Here is a 20,660-nt window from a genome sequence, read left to right as displayed (position 1 = left end):
TTATAGTTAATTATTAGTTATTGGTGCCCATAACTTAAGAATATATTAAGCAGTAAGCGATACGGATTATACTCTAACAACCATTACGTCGTTATCCACACTATGACTTCTACTTTAAGTTATGATATTAAATGCTGCTTATTAAAAACAAGATAGAATGAAACGGAATAGCGAAAAATGCGTATAAAATCAAATCATTTATTCAGAAATTATGCCTTCACAGGCACTTTTTCACGTCATATTCTAAATATAACCGAAGAAGTGTTCAATGACCACCAGAAGAATAATAAAGAGAAATATACTTATGTATTATCTAAAAGTGTGATATTTTGTGTATTATTTAATTGAAAGAAAACAAAATGCTGTGCCATAAGTAAGACTTTATATATAAAGAACTTGTTTACTTACAATAAATAGCAACACTTATTTCAAACGTTTCTCTTCCAGGTTAGTGGCCTGGTTATGCCACAAAGCGATCCGCCGCATCGCGCGCGGCGGGTGCGGCACGCGGGCGACTTGCGTCGAGCGTTTACGACGCGCCGACGCAGCGGGTGTACCATTGGTCTTCGTCCCGCTGCATCGATCTCACTTCGACTACATACTTGTGACGTTCACGCTTTATTTGACTGGATTGAGGCCTCCGCTGGTGGCTGCCGGGAATAATATGCGCATTCCTTTCTTTGGGTGAGTATTCATCAATACACTAGGTATATAGGACGCAGGTGTTATGATTAAACAGGTGTGGTCCACAGTTTGTTCTGGTCACCAGATCAAACCCTACTTGTATTTGACTTGAATTTGGGTAAATTCAAGTCAAATACAAGTAGGGTTTAACTTTCTCTTCTTTCTTAAAGTAAAGGGAGTCCTTTATTATTGTTATTTATCCATGCTAATATTATAAAGAAAGATTAGAATTTAGATAGAATATTTTTTTTTGTTCTCTTGTTTCTTTGTTTGTAATGAATAAACTCAAAAACTACTTGGCCGATTTTGTTGAAATTTGGCACATAGATGGTAACATAGGCTACTTTTTTATTATGGTTTTGCCCGAGCGAAGCCGGGTCGCGGCGCTAGTTTGCGGCAGTTTATGTTGATCCTCCCAGGTTCACTAGCGCCACCATCACATTGTCATAGATTTTGAAAAACTACCACAGGATATTGTTTGATATTGATTGATACATATTGACAGATGTCCACGAAAGGCTAACACATATTGATTGTAATATTGTCTGTAGTTGGTTCCTCCGCGGCTGCGGCGCCTTCTTCATCAGGCGGCGGACGGAGGGCGCCGACAGCCAGACTGGAGACCCCGTCTACAAGGCTGCTCTGAGGTAAGCGACCACACAAGTAGCCACAGCACGGATGGGTTTATTAGTTATTGCCCGCGGGGTTTTCCACGGGATTACTTATTTTTTCGGGACGAAAGGTACCCTATGTCTTTTTCCGTATTTCATACTATATGTATCCAAAATTTCAAGAAAATCGTGACATACAAACTTACTTTGGCATTAATATTAGTTGGGATACGGATAGGATTAGGATATCAGTAGGATTAATGAAAAATACATGTCACTTCCGGTGTGATGTTCGACGAAGAAATCTGCTATAGTTTCGCTCTAGTAGTACACCCTTTTCAAGGCGAGTGACAAATATTCGACGCGGCAGAGACAATGTAGGAAAGTAGTGGTGTTATCGCGGTCGAAGATTTATTATTTTTATTTGTTTTAACCTTAACCAACAACACATCCTAATCGTAACGAATATTATAAAAGATTGTTTGTAATTTACGCTCTATCTACTAAACCAATCTTTTTGAAATTTCGTATACATGTAATTTATAGTATGGAGAAGGATATAGGCTACTTTTCATCCCGGAAAAATAACTGTTTCCGTGGAAAATGACGTGGTTATGACGGCCGCGGTGGAGCAGTGTTAAGTGCTTGCCTCTGAACCGAGAGGCCCGGGTTCTAACCCCGGTCGGGTCATGATGGAAAAATGATCTTTTTCTGATTGGCCCGGGTCTTGAATATTTATCTATATACGTATTTGTTATAAAATATAGTATCGTTGAGTTAGTATCCCATAACACAAGTCTTGAACTTACTTTGGGGCTAGCTCAATCTGTGTGATTTTGTTCTAATATATTTATTTATTATTGATTTATAAAATCACGCATGCAACAGCTAGTGGCATATAAATTATTAAAGTTTTAAAAATACACGTCATACATGGACCCTGATTGTTCCAGAGCTTACATCCTGAATGGTTTGGCGGCAAATAATAACATTGAGTTCTTCATCGAGGGCGGACGCACCAGGACCGGCAAACCGCAGACACCAAAAGGTATAATATCGTACTAATATTAATGCGAAATTGCATGGGGATGCATGTCTGTATTTTGTATTATATGACGATATATTGTATGACGCAACTAGTTATTTATACAGGGTATCAAACGCAAAATCTAGACTACTTGGGTAGATCAAAACAAGCAACTTTTATTCTACGACTTTTCGTGATTCTACACATCTTAACTCTATGTAATAAGCAAACAACACGAGATAGTAGAGTAGCTTCATGTAGCGGAATCGACAATAGAGTTAAGGTTTATAGAGACGACATTAAAACTAAAAAAAAAAAAAGGATTTTTTTAATATTTATTAGGTACGTTTAGACAAAAGTCGTAGAACAAAAGCTGTAGCTTGTGTGTCAATGTACCTTATGCGCCTTTGGAAGGTTATGCGTTAGATACAGTAACCCTGTATACTGGCTTCGGCCCATAACTTATTATTGTCAATATCGGGTTCTAAGCAACTTATCGCGATGAAATCTTTACCGGATTTTTAGTTAGATCATCCGCTATACAACAGTTTAGACCGCATCAAATTCCATCCAGTAGTTTTTGCGTGATGCGAGAACAAACTACATACAGACAGACAGACGGACAATCATTACGTAAGTATGACCAAATTTCATAGAAAAAAGTCTTAAAGAGGTAACGATCAACATTAAATTTAAGAAGAAAAGAAAACATATTTGTAAGTTACACTTGTTGTTAAGAACAAACTTAAAGTGCAACATGTAACATTTTGACATTGCATTATATGCGCTGTATTGTACCTAATTCTATTTTAATTTTACATTTTCATGCTCGCATGGATTTTAGAATGTCAATGTGGTAGGTAAGCTGAAGGCCCGTACAACCATTTGTAAATTAAAAAAATAGGTAAAAAAAAATATGTTGATGATGCCTACGGATTTTTATTTAATAAATCTTTTTTGTATAAATGTTACGGTTAAACCAACTGCGGCTAAACCTAGGTATAGTCTGTTAAACCTAGGTATAACCGCAAATATTATCTAATAAATTATTGTGCCTGTTTTTTTTCTTACTAAATACTTTAAAAGGGTACATTTGGGTACATATTGTGTACCGTTGTATTTAGCTAAATAAATAAATACATATAACGATTTCGCAGCCGGTCTCAGTTGGCAACAGTTAGGTGTAACCTGCTTAAGTTTTGCTAGACCTAGCAAGACGAGATGATAAAGTCTAAACCTATCGTGCCTAACTCGAGTTAAACGTAGGTGCAGTCTGCCACAGATGGACAAATGCAGATTTAAGATTAGATTTAGTCTTCCGCTTTTTAGCTCTGACACGAATGCTAGAATATAAATAGAAGCGCATACGATTTTCGACCTTATTGTCAATCCATTTTATTAAGTCAAAAAATCATGTCAGGTGACTTTAGGCGAATTGAAATAACACACTGGATGTCTATCCATGTCATATGTCTACCCAAAAGATTTTTTACCATAGGTTTATTTTATTTTTTTCGCAGCGGGAATATTGTCAGTAATAATGGACGCGTACCTCGACGGAACCATAGACGATGCTCTGCTAGTACCAGTGACCCTAAACTACGATAAACTGGTCGACGGAAATTTCGTCCGCGAACAGTTGGGCATGCCCAAACAAATGGAGACCTTCTGGTCCGCTTTGAGGGGCATTTGGAGGACTTTGAACACTAACCACGGCAGTATTAGGGTGGATTTCAATCAGCCTATATCTCTGAAGGTGAGTTGTTTAATACTAGCGACCAGACCCGGCTTCGCTCGGGTTGAAACATAACCTCTCTCTTTTCTATTTTCTCTATTGAATCATTCTATTTATAAAAATACCCGCATCAAAATCCGTTACGTAGTTTTAAAGATCTAAGAATACATAGGGACAGACAGCAGGAAGATTTTGTTTTATACTATGTAGTGATTCATTCGGTCCATAAAGCCATAGACAAGGCTGGGGCAAACACTGCTTAGAACTTGCAACGTATAGGAGAAGATAGTATATTGCTATCTCATTCATCCGTAGCAGTGTCTTTCAAAAAATACAAAAAAGAAATCCCGATTATTTATGATTTCTAAAACTAGCTTTGGGAAAGGCAGATAATTAATTATTTATTCGAACAAATACGTAGGGATATAGTTTTTAATAATAATTGTTTATTTGTCAGGCCATAAATCCGTATTTTACAAGTAGAATTCTTAACCTATGTATTAGTAAGGTACAGAGTCATCAAAATGTATTTGCGAGACATAAATTTATAACCAGTGCCTCGTATTATTGGACAGTCAATTTTATAATCATTTACAGTCTGTCAAGAATATGAAGAAAATAAATGAGGACGCTTTATCCTGTTGGGGCTGGCAATACTGGGTGTTGACCCAATCTTGACCTTTCTATTTGGTATTGCAATGGCAGAAAAATATACTTCGTTAAAAATCCGTTTGCGTCACTTTCTTGACAGACTGTTAAAGCCATGCTCTTTATATTTTTATTTTCGTCTCCAGGAACTGGTAACCTCTTTCCAAAAGTACAACTTTCTGAAGGCGCCCATTGAGAGGCCCTTGACCCCGCCGAATAACAATTTAGCTGTTAACCTGGACAGGCAGATCTTATACAATCACAGTCACTCGAGTCTGTATGGAGCTGATGTGACCACGGACCATAAGATGATGGTCGAAGCTATTGGCAGGCATTTAGTCTATGGTAAGTTTTGTTTGTTTGTCATATCTTTATTGTACGTATTACAAAAATCAGTTAGAAACTCGTATCAAAATCTAAGCATACATAGGGATTGACAGCGCGACATTGTTTTATACTTGTTTAACCTCAGACTGGCAGCAATTAGGAACACGCGATTTGTGATTGTTGTTATAATCAAAGTCATGAAATCTGTACAGACCAGTCTATACTGACAGTGTAACTAAATGTGGCAGAAGATTTCCATACAACTTCCCGGCCCAATCTGGCCAATATCGTGCAAAGTGGCAGTTTAAGCCGGGCACGAGAGGGACAAAAGATATCAGCGCTCTGTCTCATTTCTCTTCATGTATTTCTCACGTCTCTTGTGAATTGAAATATAAGATTCTATAGCTTAGATCTACAGTTATAATAGTAATTGTACACAATGCGCAGACGCAGCGGAAGCGACGGCACTGATGTGCACGAACGTGGTCGCGTACGTGTTGCTGACTGAGACTCGCAGCGGCGGCGCGCTGTGCGGCGTGCGCAGCGCCGTGAGCGCACGCGGCGCTGCGTTGCGTCGCGCGGGGCGGGATCTCGGCTACTCCGGCGCAGACCACGCCGTCTTCAAACACGCCGTGAGTCTACTCCTCTTGTATCCTACTAATAACGTTGCTTTGTGTGATCACCTCGGTGGCGCGGTGGTAAAGTGCTTGCCTCTGAACCGAGAGGTCCCGGGTTCGATCCCCGGTCGGCTCATGATGGAAAATGATCTTTTTCTGATTGGCCCGGATCTTGGATGTTTATCTATATATGTATATATTATAAAATATAGTATCGTTGAGTTAGAGGGCTAGCTCAATCCGTGTGATTTGTCCTGATATATTTATTATTATTTATTTACTATTGCAATGTGAATATCCTGTCAAATGTTATAAAGTTTTAATAAATAAATAATATTATAAATGCGAAAGTTTGTGAGGATATATATGTCTGTGTTAATATGGATATATATGAATAACACATAGGGTACTTTTATCCCGAAATTCCCACGAAAGCGAAGCCCTGGGGCGCAGCTAGTTATTAATAAATCTGACACCAGTGTTAGCAATCAACCTAAAATCTGTCATGTGCGAGTTGCTATATTTTTATTGACGAAGCATAGGCTAATATGAAGTGTCTCAATTCCAGTTGGACATGTTAGGGCGAGGTCTGGTGCGCGTGGAGGGCGACAACGTGCGGATGTGCGGCAGTGTGTCCGCGTCCTTAGAACTGTCTTACTACAGTAACTCTTGTGTGGCGCATTACGCTGCGCCCGCCATTATGGGTGAGTGCAACATTATTCATTTTGTAACACGTTTCTCGTCACTATGAATTTCAAATACGTTCTAATATTCTAATATCCTTCTTTACATATTATAACAAGAAGTACCCCTGTCGCCTCTGTCTATATAATTGCGATAAATTCAAAAACTACTCGGCGGATTTTTTAGGTAGGTTTGATTGTATAATTTATAATGGTTGGCGTTAGTAAATATATAAATTTATATGTCTTATGAATCATATTAAAATAACACACAGCACAAATAAATTGATTTACAGTATAATATTTCTTTTTTCATATAAAATATTCAAATTCAAATTAATTTATTTTGTGAACATAGGTAACACAGGTTGACATGGTAACAAAACAAAATATACATGTTAAAATAGATTCACGTGATATGTTTTTACCAATTTATTAAAAGTACAATATAAAACAGAGTAAAAAAAATATTATCACGTTAAAACTTCCACCAATATTTAAAAATATACTAAATATTTTCAGCTACTGCGTTGGAAAGCATACTAGCTCAACCGGACGCGGATCAAGAATACGTTTCTCACTGGGACCTGATGGAATCCGCCCTACAATTGTGTTCTATTCTAAGTCAAGAGTTCATTCTTTGCGCTCCGTGTACGAGGATCGAAGAGAGGATGCTGGATGCTCTGGACGAGATGCTCAATGAAGATATCTTAGTTAAAATACAGGTTGGTTAATGTTTCTCGTGGTTTCTCATATGTTTCTCGCTATTAACTAGATTAATCTATTGTTTTGTGCCGTGAAATCTTTTAAATGGCATTATAAAATTGAGGGCTAAATGTATAGTGTAGTCTTTTGACATATTCGATACAAAATTGCATATAATAAAACTGTGTGTCGGCTATGTCTGTGCATAGGAGACATTAAAGAAAAATAATTATGGGACTAATAGAATTCAAAACAATTTTTAGAATTGTTGTCTTCTCTCTGTTTGTTATTTGTTAGCACATCACGCTATACTGGATGGAATTTAATGCTTGCTTTGATGTTTTCGAAATAATATACCAGATAAATAAATAAATATTAGGACAAATCACACAGATTGAGCTAGCCCCAAAGTAAGTTCGAGACTTGTGTTATGGGATACTATATCAACGATACCATATTTTATAACAAATTCGTATATAGATAAACATCCAAGACCCGGGCCAATCAGAAAAAGATCATTTTCCATCATGAGCCGACCGGAGATCGAACCCGGGACCTCTCGGTTCAGGGGCAATCACTTTACCACTACGTCACCGAGGTCGTCACCAGATGGTCTAAACAAAAAATCTGGTATATGTTTCATCGCGATACGTCGCTTAGGACCCGAGATATCAACAAAAAAATAATTTATGACACACGTAATAAACGCGAGCGAGGGCTACAGCTAATAAATAAATATTTGATTGTCCTCCAGGAGGATGAAGGCCTGGAGGAGCAGCGCTGGGCGCGGCGCCTGGCGCGCCGGCTGGAGGAGGACGAGGCTCCGCGCGCGCGCGGTCTCAGCTACAGGGTCGCTCACTCCGCGCACGCCAGGGCTGAGAGGTTAATGTGAAAGTCTGTCTGTCTGTCCGCATTCACGGCTATATCGGTCAGTCGGACCGATTTTGATCAACATAACAAATCAACCCCTAAAAGACTATATTGGGCGTGAAAGTTTGTATGAAAATCATGGTGAAAAGACGACCAAATATAACTTAATTACTATCACACTATAACATATAAAAATAAGTCCCTAAGAAGAATCTTTTCATTATCCTTGTAGGCAGGTGTCGTATAAAGCACTATATGTATCACTCGGAAGAAAGTACAATTCTCAACTCGGATATTTAACGCCCTCGACTACGTCTCGGTCTTAACATGTCATCCTCGTTGAAATCCATTACTTTCTTGCTTCGAGGAACAATGTACAATTCCTAATAACCTATAAAAAAATCTGTAAAAAATAAAATAAAATTTAAATATTACACGAATAAAATAACATCAATCCTATATTATTTAAATATAGTTTAAAAAAAACACTTCTACAAGCAATAATATACCAATATAAAAAAAATATTCTAAAATGTATTAAACAAATATTTCAGACGACGCCTCCTCCTCACGATCAGACCTCTATTGGAAGCGTACTCGACCACCTGCCGCTGTGTCCAAGATGGCTCCCAGAAAACTGTGGTCAAAACTACACTGGACACACTGACAGAAAACTTCACACTCAACAAGATGGTATATGGTAAGTTTGTTCATCAAATCAAATCCTACTAATATTACAAAGTATGTTTGTTACACTTTCAACGCAAAATCTGCTGGACGGATTGTTATGAAATTTGCTACACAAGTAGAATATGACCTGGAATAACACATAGGGTACCGTTTATCCCGAAATTGCCTCAACAAGTAAGAACAAGTAATGCTATAAAAATTGAATTTAATACAACCATATCAATTTTCAGGTGAAGCGATATCAACAGACGCGATCAGAAATTGCCTAAGGCTTCTGAAACAGTGGGGACTCATAGACTTGTACACCCACGGCAAGGACAGAAATCTCCGCGTTCTCCCGCCCTACAATGAGCGAGAAACCTTCGACACGGTGTGTACCACCATCTACAGATACAACATGGACTCTCCCCTTCTCAAGTGATCTGTGATAACAGTTTTAGTGATAGTGTTAACAGTGTTAAAAAGTGTTATCCGTTCTGTGATGTCAAATGCATCGGTGAAAGTAAGTACACTTGACAACCTTTTCTATTCCTAAAGACTCAAAGTCTATATTCGAGTGGACTTATTTTCGTTTGTTATTAGTACTTGAAAAGTACAATCGTTGACATTGCTCATACCACTGGGGCCGATACGGCTTAGGATTAAAACTTTGATTTAGACTGTTAGGATAATGATACTGTGTTGCAAATTTTTTGTAAAGGGTAGTTTAAGTTTATCTATAGGCCGTTGAGAAGTAAATGGCTTTTGATGACAACTTATAAAATTGTTTTATATTATTTTATATGACGACGTAATTTAAAAGCGGGGCCTTAAAATGTGACTGTATTGAGTGCAATAAAAAAGATATAAAATTATTTATTTATGTATATATATCTTTTTTATTACTGAATGCTTGGTTGCAAATGCATTTTAAAATTACATGTGACATTTTCATGCTGACCCTATCTATTTAAATAGATCTAAAATTGATATGTAGTGTAATATTTTAAAATACGTTTCTGCAGCTATGCCTACGATAATATATTCAATGTACGACTTCTTAAGCAAATTATAGTTAAAATGTGTGTCAAAAATACGTAATAAATACCTAATATTGTTATACACTAGAAAAGAAAAAGAATCGCCAGCAATATAAATATTCTCCCTTGGAATTGGGAGTATAATTGCAACACAGATTATAGATAATGTCATATAACCTTCTGCTTATATTTATTCCTACTTTAGTACTAAGCAGGGTACAGACGCACTCAACGTAAACGACGCATTTCTTATAATAGTTTTCACCAAGCAATGAGAGGTAAAACATAATATTAGTACAGTTGACAACACAAATGTGTTAGCATATGGACTCGATAGACAAAAGTTTTTTTTTCTATTCAAGATTTATTTTATACTTGTGAATAGATCATTTTGAGAATGATCACAAATGATTATCGGCTGTAGTTGTTCTACAAATATGATTGTAAACTGAATATACAGTTGAGACCAAAATTAGTAGAAAACAATTCACAAACAAGATTTGGTATGCAATGAAAAAAATATCTTATTACCACAATGTTTAACTATTTTTGAAACCTAACCTTGTGTGAACAGAATCGAAACACCAAATTTTTTACATTGAGTTGATTTGTTTCATTAAAATGTATATGTAAATTAAACATTTTTTCTCACGAAATGTGTTTTTTGTTAGCGTATTATTCCCAAAAGTGGGAATAATACGTTCATTTTATACCTTAAATAAATAGCAGCAACATTACTGGTGCTTTATATATTATAGTTTTCTGTCACTGGACATAATTTTTACAGGTCTTCTATTCTTAATTGCTGGGTAGATAGTGCCTGTCAACATTTAATTTTTTTCAACATGTAAAATTGTACAGAATCTAAGGCATTTTGTTCATAAAGAGACACCAATCTTCATTCTAGGTTAGATTTAGTATAATAATGTCATGATTGTGCAATAAGAGTCAAAATTAAATCCGTGTTTTTTGTAAGCCTTTTCCTTTTTACATATTATTCCTAATTTAACATTATTATTTTATTTGTTTTTTGGCCCGAATGAAAACCAAATGTGAGAGTCCTTAAAAGGATTAGGCAATTACTTGAACACAATTGAGGGATATTTTTCCTTTGCTGTTTGTCAGCTACATCATTCACAAAATGATTGCAATATATTAATATTTCCTTCGCTCTATGATCCCAATATAACATACATATATTGAAAGGGAACAAACAAATCTAGTTGTCTCACAAAATGTAAAATATTTAGTTGAATAATCCATGTGCTGATCGGCATATGACGATCTTAAGGAAATAACCAGCTTTGACTCGCCTTTTTATAAGTCTCTAAAGTACTTGTACCGACAGCCAAGAAGAGATAATTATTCAAGTTTCTCCATAAAATATTGTATTTTACTGTAACCATACACGACAGTAAACTTCACGAGTATATAAAAACTGCTGGGAACAAATAACAGGTCCCATTAATCGTGCCTTATAACTTCAGCTGAATCTCGATCGGTCCGCAATTTTTTTCTCGGTAACGCCTTTAATGTCTCAATTGTACTAACGTTAAGTTATAATCGTATATCAAAGGTTTTTTAATAGTAATTTCTCAAAATGTGTACTCTACAGTCAGTAATGAAAGTGATGAAGATAATTGGGGACTCTGTGTCTTCTCTGCTGGCAACCTTGGGTGTTTTTCAACCAATATTGTTTTTTTATTTGGAAGTGCAATGACAAAGACATTGTAGTTCGTTTAAAATCCAAAATAGTTTTCTATACTTTCGTGACAGTCTGTAGTTAAATGGTAAAAGGCACTACTGTTTCAAAACCATTGATAATAGAAACGCTATGTTTATATTCTGTATTGAACGCTTATTGGCTGTTGATAAAAGCCTTAGGGATAAATAATTATTGTATATTTGCCTACTTGGTTGACTAGTTATTGCTAATGAGAAACGTAAAGGTTGAATAAAACAACATTTGTACATAGATTTTGTGTCTTATTTATCTTTAGTTAAGTACTAGCTGTTGTCCGCGACTCCCCCCGCGTGAAAATTAGCCGATTAAGTTTAATCAAGGTGGACAAAGACTATGAAACTCTTCTCTTCCAACTATCACTACCCATAAAAATATAATCGTAATCGAATGCTCCGTTTCGGTGTGAAAGAAGAATGAACAAACATACCTTCACATGTTTGATATAATATATCCATATAAATTGATGTTTTTCGTGGTCACAAGTGCCATTATCAGTTCCATGATGGAACTAATGTAATAATTATATACTAACATAAAAATAGTAATAATATACAGGTATATGATGGTGAAATGTATTAATTATAAAATTAAAATAAATTATTAATAAATATTAATTACAAAATTATATCCCTATTCCGAAGAATCAACCATAGTTAAGTAGGTATAAAGAGTTTTTACCCAACTTACAATTTATACTGTACAGTCTGCTGCACATCAACCTTGCCAATACAGACCTTAATGCGATGAAAATAGAGGTGAATTTGATGTGTATTGACAGTACTATCCTGATTTGTTGACTAATACCTACATACCTGGGCCGGGTAACTGCTCATTTACTCAAATACCAAGGTACAGGAAAATGAAATATGTACCTACTGGGGAATTCTGTTATTTAATCTTCTATATTAGTAGTTGCATAAGTAAATATAAATATATATGCTATTTTCGTTTTTTTTTTCTTAATAATAGTACTCGAAAAAGCTAATCCTAATTTACTGATAGTATGTCATGTAGTTAATTATAGACATTTATTGTCAGCGTATTTTTTACGATTGAGATTGGTATATTTATAAACAAACACAAAAGTTTTGTTTTTGTTTATCATGATCACAATAGTGGGCAGAGTATAGTTATAGAAGTTACGGCATACAGGAGTCATCATTGAAGACTTTGGTCAGACCAAAAACATTTTACTAGTACGCGCCGAGCGAATGCGTGAGTCGAAACGAAAATATTCTCTATACCTAGTAGAGTAATTTCATTAATAAGTACCTAAGTACTATATATTATTACAGTGGTGAATGGTGTCAACATTAAATAATGAGTGGTAAGTCATTTTGTTCTCAATAGTTTTTATTATTATCAAGGCTTTAAGTGAAAAAATAATTCTGGATTTGTTGCACGGAACTGTTTCTCATGCCGGCTCCACGTTATCCGCGAACAATTCGCCTAACTTTGGCGGATTCGGTATACATCGCTGATATTTCATTGCGGTAAATAAGAGCACTCATACAAACTATGCAATGTTCATGCATTCGCGTCGGCGTCTATCCGAGTTCGGTGATAGCGCGTCGCTTTCAAAACAACAAAATTTGTCCACTATATTTTGGTGTCACTTGGGGTTTTAAAAAGTTTTCCAAACTATATAGATAGAAAGATAGAAATATACAATTCCGGTGCCCTTTAACTAATCCCTTATGCCCAAAACTATTTTTAATTATAAAATGTGATGTTTTTTTTACAAAATCAAACGCAACACTCTTTTAGAACACGCTGTTAGCTTCGATCGGCGCCATCTTGTAACTCCGGTCATCTACCACGGCAAGACCAGAAGGAAACTATCCACCACTCGTCACACGGTAATTATATGCATCCACTCAACGGTCCACATCCATATTTAGTACCAAAGTTTTTATTGTGGGTCCGATGGACACAAACACAGTAATGAGTACAACTCTCCTAGAACCATAGGCAAATATCTGTGAATATAAGTAGAAACATTTGGCCGCGTCGAGTACCTATCACATTGAAGACCCTAGGTGGTGGACGGGCCTGGTAACATGCATTTAAACGTGATAACTCGATATCTATGAGGTACGTAATTACTGTCAGATTTCCTATCGCCTGATTATTTTTGAAATGCCATGATATATTAATGTTATTTTCGACCTTGAATATTATATTATTATTTTTTTAGTTGTTCATCTTAGTAGTTGTCACTATTTCAGAATTTCTATTCAACCTTAATCCACTTGGCACACTGTCTACCCCGTAAAGATTTTTGATCTCGCGGGTCATCAACTGTTTATGAATTTCATCAAAATCGGTCTAGCAGTTTAGCAGTGAAAGCGTGACAGACAGTCTTTCACATTTATAATATTCGTATGGAAATACAAAATAAATATGGAATAAAGCGGTGGTGGGTGTAATGGTCAAGAAGACCCTCGCCTGTGGATCGAAAGGTCCCAGGTTCGAATCCTACTCGTGCCATATGAGTTTGTGTACCAATGACTCATGTATATAAGTTTTCATCGGCCGCCGGTGAAGGAAAAACATCGAGAGGAAACCTGCACACTTGTTGATTATTAACTTGTGTGTGAAATGGAGAAGGCAATGGCAAACCATTACATTAATAATGCCAAGAAAGTTAATACATGTGTTTCATTCCACATAATAAGCACGACCCTCAGTCATGAGGAATACGACTATGAAGAAAAATATTGATATATCTTAGGATTCTCAGGGGGGGCACCATGATGAAGTGTTGGTGACCATTAGCGTTGACGGCGATGAGTACACCCTGGAGTTGTCACTGAACCGAGGATTGCTGCCCGAGGGCCACGTCATCAGCTACAGGGACGCAGACAAGAGTGTCCTGCACAGACCTAATGATAAGGTATAGAAGTTTTTTTTTTTTTTTAAATATTTGTGTCATTTTGACCAACCATCTCAAAATTATTCTTCTCTAATTTTTATCTTTCCTATGATGCACAGCTATGCTCCAAACTTAGAGCATTTTATTCAGTAATTAGAGCTTCACAGACTAATGTCTGTGAAGCGCAACTACAACGCATCAGCAACTAAATTATGTTTTTTTTTTAAAGCAAGGTACTGAATGAGACGTTCTTAAAAAGCTTGCTCGTTTCTTAAATTATTATTTCATACCAAAATTAATAGATTGATAAAAAAGTATTATAGTATTTAAAAAAAAAACGATTACGTTATTAAAAATTAATATTACTTAGATAAACAAAATTATTTCGAGGGTCTCCTTGATCCACTGATGCCCACATAGGTATATGCTGCATGTAAACCATTAAAAATTGAGTATTGTATTTAAGGAACTAGAGCTATGCCAGTATACGGGACACGTTAGAGGGAAGCAGGACTCGTGGGTGGCAATTTCCACGTGTTATGGTCTCCGTGGGGTCATCCATGATGGCACCACCATCAGATACATCGAGCCAGTCAAAGGTAATCGTCTATATTCTTTCTTAAATTTTATTTTGGTTTATTTCTTTTTTATAGTTACTTATCTGTGTACCCGCGACTTCGTCAGCGTAGAATAGTTAGGTAGACAGCATAATTTAGATATATTTTTTTGAGATTAAGATGTTTACCCATTCTAGTGTGTACAAATTTTTGTGATATAGGCAATTAAGTCATCTTTTCAACATGACGTTCATACAAACTTTCATTTTTTCTGATTAAGCTACTTCTTGGATGTTTGTATATTTTTATTTATATGTTATAAAGTTCAATTTCAATTATTATCTAAAACACTAGAAGTTCACCACGTCAGTTTTCTCCATTTTTTTCCGAAGTTCTAGCCAATATTCCTGCATATAAAGCGAGCGCATTCGAAAAAAAAAACGATTTTATATTATGTACCCACAGAGAACGATATACAGTCCCTGCACCGCGTTTATGAGGATAACAATGTGAAGAATCGCCATTGCGGATACGATGCTCAGAACTCAGACAAAGCATATGATACGTTTATTGCAAGCAGTGACAACAATATGCGAGTAAGTGTAATAGTTTTTATAAAATTAAATAAAAACAAACATAGAAATCACTGGACGCGGCACTACAGTCATATATTCATATATTCCCGCGTATGCTTTTCGTGACGACTTTGCCCTATTTTCAGCATAAACGTGCCGGATCATTTCCAAAACGCGGTTTCTTCAACGCTAACGAGGAGTCCCGATATATCGAGGTGGTACTGGTGGCCGACCACGCCCAGTACCTGGGTGCCGACAGGAACTTGAAGCTGCTTCATCATCAACTGCAGGAGACCATCAACATTGCCAATGCGGTATCGTTATTTGAGCATAATAACTGTTTTAAAAGGAAAAACAGAAACCTAATCCTAACTAAATTATACCTAAATGCGAATGTAAGTTTGTTTGTTTGTTTGTTACCTCTTCACGCTCATCCTCGACACATACATCCACGGGACATTATTATACGGACCAATAATTAAAAAGTAATTATATGTCCACAGATATTCTCGCCACAGAATATATTCATAGCATTAACGGGCGTAGAGGTGTGGACTGCGGAAGACAGGATAGTTTTGGACCCCGACACCCAAACCACTCTCCAGCGATTTTGTGACTATACTATTCTGTTGAACACTATCGGGAGCCACGATCACGCTCAACTCGTAACGTGAGTATGACCACTAATATCCTATTCTACTAATTTCATATACATTTTAATATTGAATTGGATACGAATCTGTAATGATAGAAAATAATTGGGAAATAAATACTTATCCTTACATATTATAAAACAAAGTTCTCTGCCGCCCGTCTGTTCGCGATAATTTCAAAAAAGACGGCACAGATTTTCATGCGGTCTTCACCAAAAGATAGTGTGATTCTGATTCCTGAGGAAGGTATCACACAAACTTTCCTCAGGAATCAGGAAATATCTTTTGGTTATGTTTTTTAACACCTTCCATGAATTTCCAGGCAAACGGATTTCTACAAGGGCCATGCCGGCTTAGCATATGTGGAGTCGATGTGTTCAGCAGAGTCTTGCTCGATCATCTACCGCTCTGCGCACAATGTCACCGCGTCCACCATCGTCAAAACCGCATACAGCATGCTCCACGAATTGGGCCACAGTTTTGGCATGCGCCATGATGGTGATAACTGCACTTGCGCGGATAAATTTTGCGTTATGAACAAGAAAGAACAGAGGGTCATACCGACGCGCTGGTCGGATTGCAGTTTGGAAGTGCTCAGCGCGAATTATGCTGACGGCAACTACTCGTCTTGTCTAAGGTAAAGTGTAAAGACGAGGGAAGTAGGTACGGGATTTGAGGCAGCCACGGCCACTTGCCTCTCTGGTGCAAAAACACCCCACACAAGCGCGTAACGCGCTTGTGTGGGGTGTTTATGCACCAGAGAAAAATGGACGTAATATAATAAATAAATAAAAAATAATAATTATTATGCGAGGCCTTTGTTTCCTCTTTATAATAATAGTATATATACTGTATAGTTTTCCTTAATATTCAATAATAAAACACGGATTTAGCCAATACACACACTGCCTTTATTGTCGTCCTCCATAGATTACTATTCGATATCTAAACGTCATTACATGACAGGTAAACTGTTTGGATACACAACTCAACAGTTGAACATGTTCGGATACACGCAACTCTACAGATACATAAATTGTATAGGGACAAGACAAGTCACACAGATTGAGTTCGAGACGATAAAGCAAGTTCCAGACGTGTTATGGAAAAAGTAATTAAACTCTTCTTCATAGGAACAAGCCAGTCCATTTGTTTGGTCCGCCATCATGCGGCAACGGCTTCTTAGACCTGGGTGAGGAGTGTGACTGCGGGGTGTCCTTGGACGAAGACAAAAGCTCATGTCACAAGTGCTGCGATCCAGCCACGTGCCTGTTGAGGGCCAAGGCTACGTGCGTGGGGGGTGTCTGCTGCGATGTACAGGTTCGATTCCTTGCTTGTTAGTTCCTGGCGTAGACCGGCAAATTGCGTAGGGAACAAATGTCTTTATTCCGCCTGAACAGTTGGTAAGTCAAACTAATGTACAAAAAAGATGTGCGAAAGATATTACGAGAAAGAAACATTTTGCGTCTGAGCCAATTGGCTAGGTGTGTACGGCCCGTGGCTAACCTCGTATATATATATATCACACGAAAGGAATACTTTTCAGGGATATATGTACGTATAACACTAGCTGCGCCCCGGGGCTTCGGTCCCGTGGGAATTTCGGGATAAAAAATACCTACCCTATGTGTTATTCCAAGTTATATTCGACCCGTGTACCAAATTTCATAATTCCGTCGAGTAGATTTTGCGTGAAAAGAGTAACAAACATAGGTACACTTACACTTAAAAAAAAAAAAAAATAATTACACACATACATTCTCACAAACTTTCGCATTTATAATATTAGTAGGATTAGTACCTATTTGTTATGAATGTATAGGTTAGCATTCGCTTTTTTGACACATCTCATAAACTTTCACAACAGAATTGCCAGTTCCAACCAGCAGGCACCGTCTGCCGCCCCGCCGAGCTCGAGTGCGACCTACCCGAGTATTGCAGTGGCCTCTCCGATTCCTGCCCAGAGGATGTCTTCAAAATGGATGCTGTACCTTGTTTCGGGGAGGTAGGAGGGGAGGTTCCAATGTATTTTTAATTAAGTACCCTGTAAATGTTGTGTCCCATTACTAACCCAAACCCGCCTCCTTTGCTACGCACTTCTAAAATTAATAAATTGTATTGTTTATCAACTAAAGTATGTGTCTAGGTGTGATCCCTGAGAGACACCAACTTTTATGCAATAAAGTTATAACAAACAAACTTATAGCGAGTTATTATAACGAGTTATCGTTACCCAGTATAACGTTACCTTTGCTGATAACGTTAACTGCATTTGGCAGCGGTGACAATACCATATTTTTGGAATAACGTTAAAATGGTAACGTTATCGCTGCTACGAGTGTAAAGTTTACTGAAAATACGACATACATATACCTACATATAATAATATACTTGTTTATTAAAGATGTGTGCGAGACAACGATGCGTGTCCGCGCACGACCAACAGAGACAGATCCTACGTCACAGATCCAAGGATTGCCTCGCCAACTGCTCGGGACATGGAGTTTGTAATTCGAAAGGTATCTTCTCTCATTTTTATAATAAAACTGCCACAAGACCGCATGTCTTGGAGAATTTCTTTAAAGGAATCCTATTTCCTTCTTCGTACTCGTACATATGCGAAGTTTCAAGAAGATTAGTGAAATAGATAAAGAATGAAGAAGAAACAAACAAAGAAATAAATTCACTGACACTTTAGGTTGGAATTGGGATTATTATCCTTTCATAAAAAGTACCCCTGCCTGAACGCGATAAACTTAAAAACTATCGCTGATATTTGTACGCTTGAGTGATACTGGAGAAGGCTGCTAGTAAATAACATATTTATTTTTAATACTAGAATTTTCTGAGCAGGTTTCTGCCACTGCGACGATGGGTTTGCGCCTCCTCTGTGTGATGTACCTGGCTTTGGAGGGTCAGTGGATTCTGGACCGACCAGACCTTCAGAATCTCGTAAATATTTCATTCTCATTCTTCTTCTATTTAAATAAATAATTGCTGATACGGGTGTAAAATTTTATTCAATTCACCTAAAGTCATCTGACGAGAGATTCTGATCGGAAATTTCACGGGACCGATCAGAAATAAATTCTTGGGAATCTTTCAAAATATTTCCTAATCGCTTCCGCGCATTTTCTAAAATTTCGAGATCAGCACATCGCTAAACCTAACTAATATGCTTAATATGCTTCGATTTCCCAGCAAACTGTTCCTGCGACCATGACATCTCGCCTACGTATGCTGGAGCACTATATGATTCAAAACCCACTACTGTCCATTACAATATAAAGGGTAAAGAAACATTTTATGACTTATAATAATCAAAGTACTTCGACTACAATACGATCACCAAATTTCCTCTCATGGATCTCATACGAAGCGACTAAAGGATAGCCTTGGCAGTTGATAGGCAATAGCAGCGCCAGATTGTTAGAATCACAGCTGAATCCTAAAAAAATCATAGTTAAATTTTTTTTGCGCTGTTACATCGCAGTGAAGATGAGAAAGAAGTATTTTATGACTGTTAATCGAATAACTTAATAAACATATTAATAATATTATTTTTCAACTAAACCGGTACGTCTTTGTCTACAGATCGAGACTTATACATCACTGCCCTGGGTAGCATCACGGTCATCATGGCTATCATCGTCCTGATTTGCTTGCTGAAGTCGCGATTTCAAAAAGACAAGTCCAAATCATCTCTCCACGGCAAATACAGCCCAATTTGCTCAAGACGAAGCTCATTCAGATCGGCTAATAAAGAAGAAGAAAATGACGAAGCTAAAATTGAAATAACGCCAGCTATTTTGTCCAGTATTCATTTGAAAAAATTAAGGAGGGAAGAATATATGAATAAGAACGATAAGCAGGACAAACGTTCGGTAAATACTGTTGAAGCTATGACTACCCCGAAACAAAAAGACAATAAGCACATTACAGCAGAGCCGATAGATCAAGGTATTGGATACAAAGGGGCGCCTAAAATTTGCGAATAACCATGGCGACAATTGTCTTAAGGTCACACAAGACAAGACGCGGTTCACCTTTAATAAATTAAATACAACGGTAGTTGTGTATTAATCGATTAAATTATTACCACTTATTACCAATTGACTGGATACAAAAGGACTGGATACAAACGACGCAGATATAACTGCCATTCATGTAAGTTTTAGCTAGAAAAAACATTGCGTTATTTTAATGTCGATCACAGAATTTGTATAATATTAAATTAAAATTAATTAACTGACATATACATAATACGTTTTTATTTACTGACTCTATAACTCGTATAATGCAACAATAAGTTTGTTCACTCTTCACGCTTCAACACTCAACTAATCTTATTGAACTTTCGCATACCTGTTATGGCTGTATAGTTGTTGTAAAAGTCATGTTAGATGCCTTTAGGCGACTTGAATGAAATCTGAGACCAGTATTAGAAATTAACACACTTGATAAAAAGAAGAAGAAATGGGAAATTCAGGCAGACTAAGCCGTGCCTTGGTTCACGGGCAAAGGCAAGTGTTAATGATATACACAAAAAAAATCATATCTACCTTTTTTTATTTATAACGTTAAACGCGAATATTAAGCATAATATAAAACGTTATCCAATATCAGTATAGACCTACTAA

The 20,660-nt window shown here is 36.9% G+C and overlaps 2 protein-coding genes across 5 annotated transcripts in view; both read left to right on the top strand.

Annotated features, from left to right (window-relative positions):
* The window catches only part of mino (minotaur), a 47,959-nt gene extending 36,366 nt beyond the window's left edge, over positions 1-11,593 (top strand). For all 3 annotated transcript variants that reach the window (XM_053763434.1, XM_053763435.2, XM_053763433.1), the window contains 11 exons: positions 448-684; positions 1,236-1,331; positions 2,249-2,343; positions 3,843-4,078; positions 4,852-5,050; positions 5,480-5,664; positions 6,218-6,353; positions 6,855-7,057; positions 7,792-7,919; positions 8,462-8,607; positions 8,828-11,593. In XM_053763434.1, coding sequence (XP_053619409.1) covers positions 448-684; positions 1,236-1,331; positions 2,249-2,343; positions 3,843-4,078; positions 4,852-5,050; positions 5,480-5,664; positions 6,218-6,353; positions 6,855-7,057; positions 7,792-7,919; positions 8,462-8,607; positions 8,828-9,018 — 1,852 coding nt within the window. In that variant the 3' untranslated portion in view covers positions 9,019-11,593. The remainder of the gene's footprint in view (positions 1-447; positions 685-1,235; positions 1,332-2,248; positions 2,344-3,842; positions 4,079-4,851; positions 5,051-5,479; positions 5,665-6,217; positions 6,354-6,854; positions 7,058-7,791; positions 7,920-8,461; positions 8,608-8,827) is intronic.
* Positions 11,594-12,511: 918 nt separating this feature from the next.
* On the top strand, positions 12,512-20,376 carry LOC128680590 (disintegrin and metalloproteinase domain-containing protein 32-like). Of its 2 annotated transcripts, none has more exons than XM_053763834.2 (14): positions 12,512-12,687; positions 13,128-13,219; positions 14,095-14,256; positions 14,702-14,834; positions 15,258-15,388; positions 15,514-15,681; positions 15,871-16,037; positions 16,343-16,657; positions 17,154-17,340; positions 17,888-18,025; positions 18,425-18,539; positions 18,874-18,972; positions 19,222-19,311; positions 19,615-20,376. In XM_053763834.2, exons 1-14 carry the CDS (start codon positions 12,681-12,683, stop codon positions 20,016-20,018), a joined length of 2,208 nt encoding a protein of 735 aa, XP_053619809.1. In that variant the 5' UTR covers positions 12,512-12,680; the 3' UTR covers positions 20,019-20,376. The 2 variants fall into 2 exon arrangements, with proteins under 2 accessions (XP_053619809.1, XP_053619810.1); XM_053763835.2 differs by having other exon boundaries at positions 12,513-12,687; positions 14,104-14,256.
* The last annotated feature ends 284 nt before the right edge of the window (positions 20,377-20,660 follow it).

Source organism: Plodia interpunctella, chromosome 24, assembly GCF_027563975.2.
Source record: "Plodia interpunctella isolate USDA-ARS_2022_Savannah chromosome 24, ilPloInte3.2, whole genome shotgun sequence".
Taxonomy (NCBI): domain Eukaryota; kingdom Metazoa; phylum Arthropoda; class Insecta; order Lepidoptera; family Pyralidae; genus Plodia; species Plodia interpunctella.
This window is presented reverse-complemented; position numbering and strand designations above follow the sequence as displayed.

Coding starts and splice junctions, on each gene's coding strand:
- LOC128680590 (XM_053763834.2), top strand. Junction 16,038..16,342: donor GATCACGCTCAACTCGTAAC/GTGAGTATGACC, acceptor ATGAATTTCCAG/GCAAACGGATTTCTACAAGG. Junction 16,658..17,153: donor AACTACTCGTCTTGTCTAAG/GTAAAGTGTAAA, acceptor TCTTCTTCATAG/GAACAAGCCAGTCCATTTGT.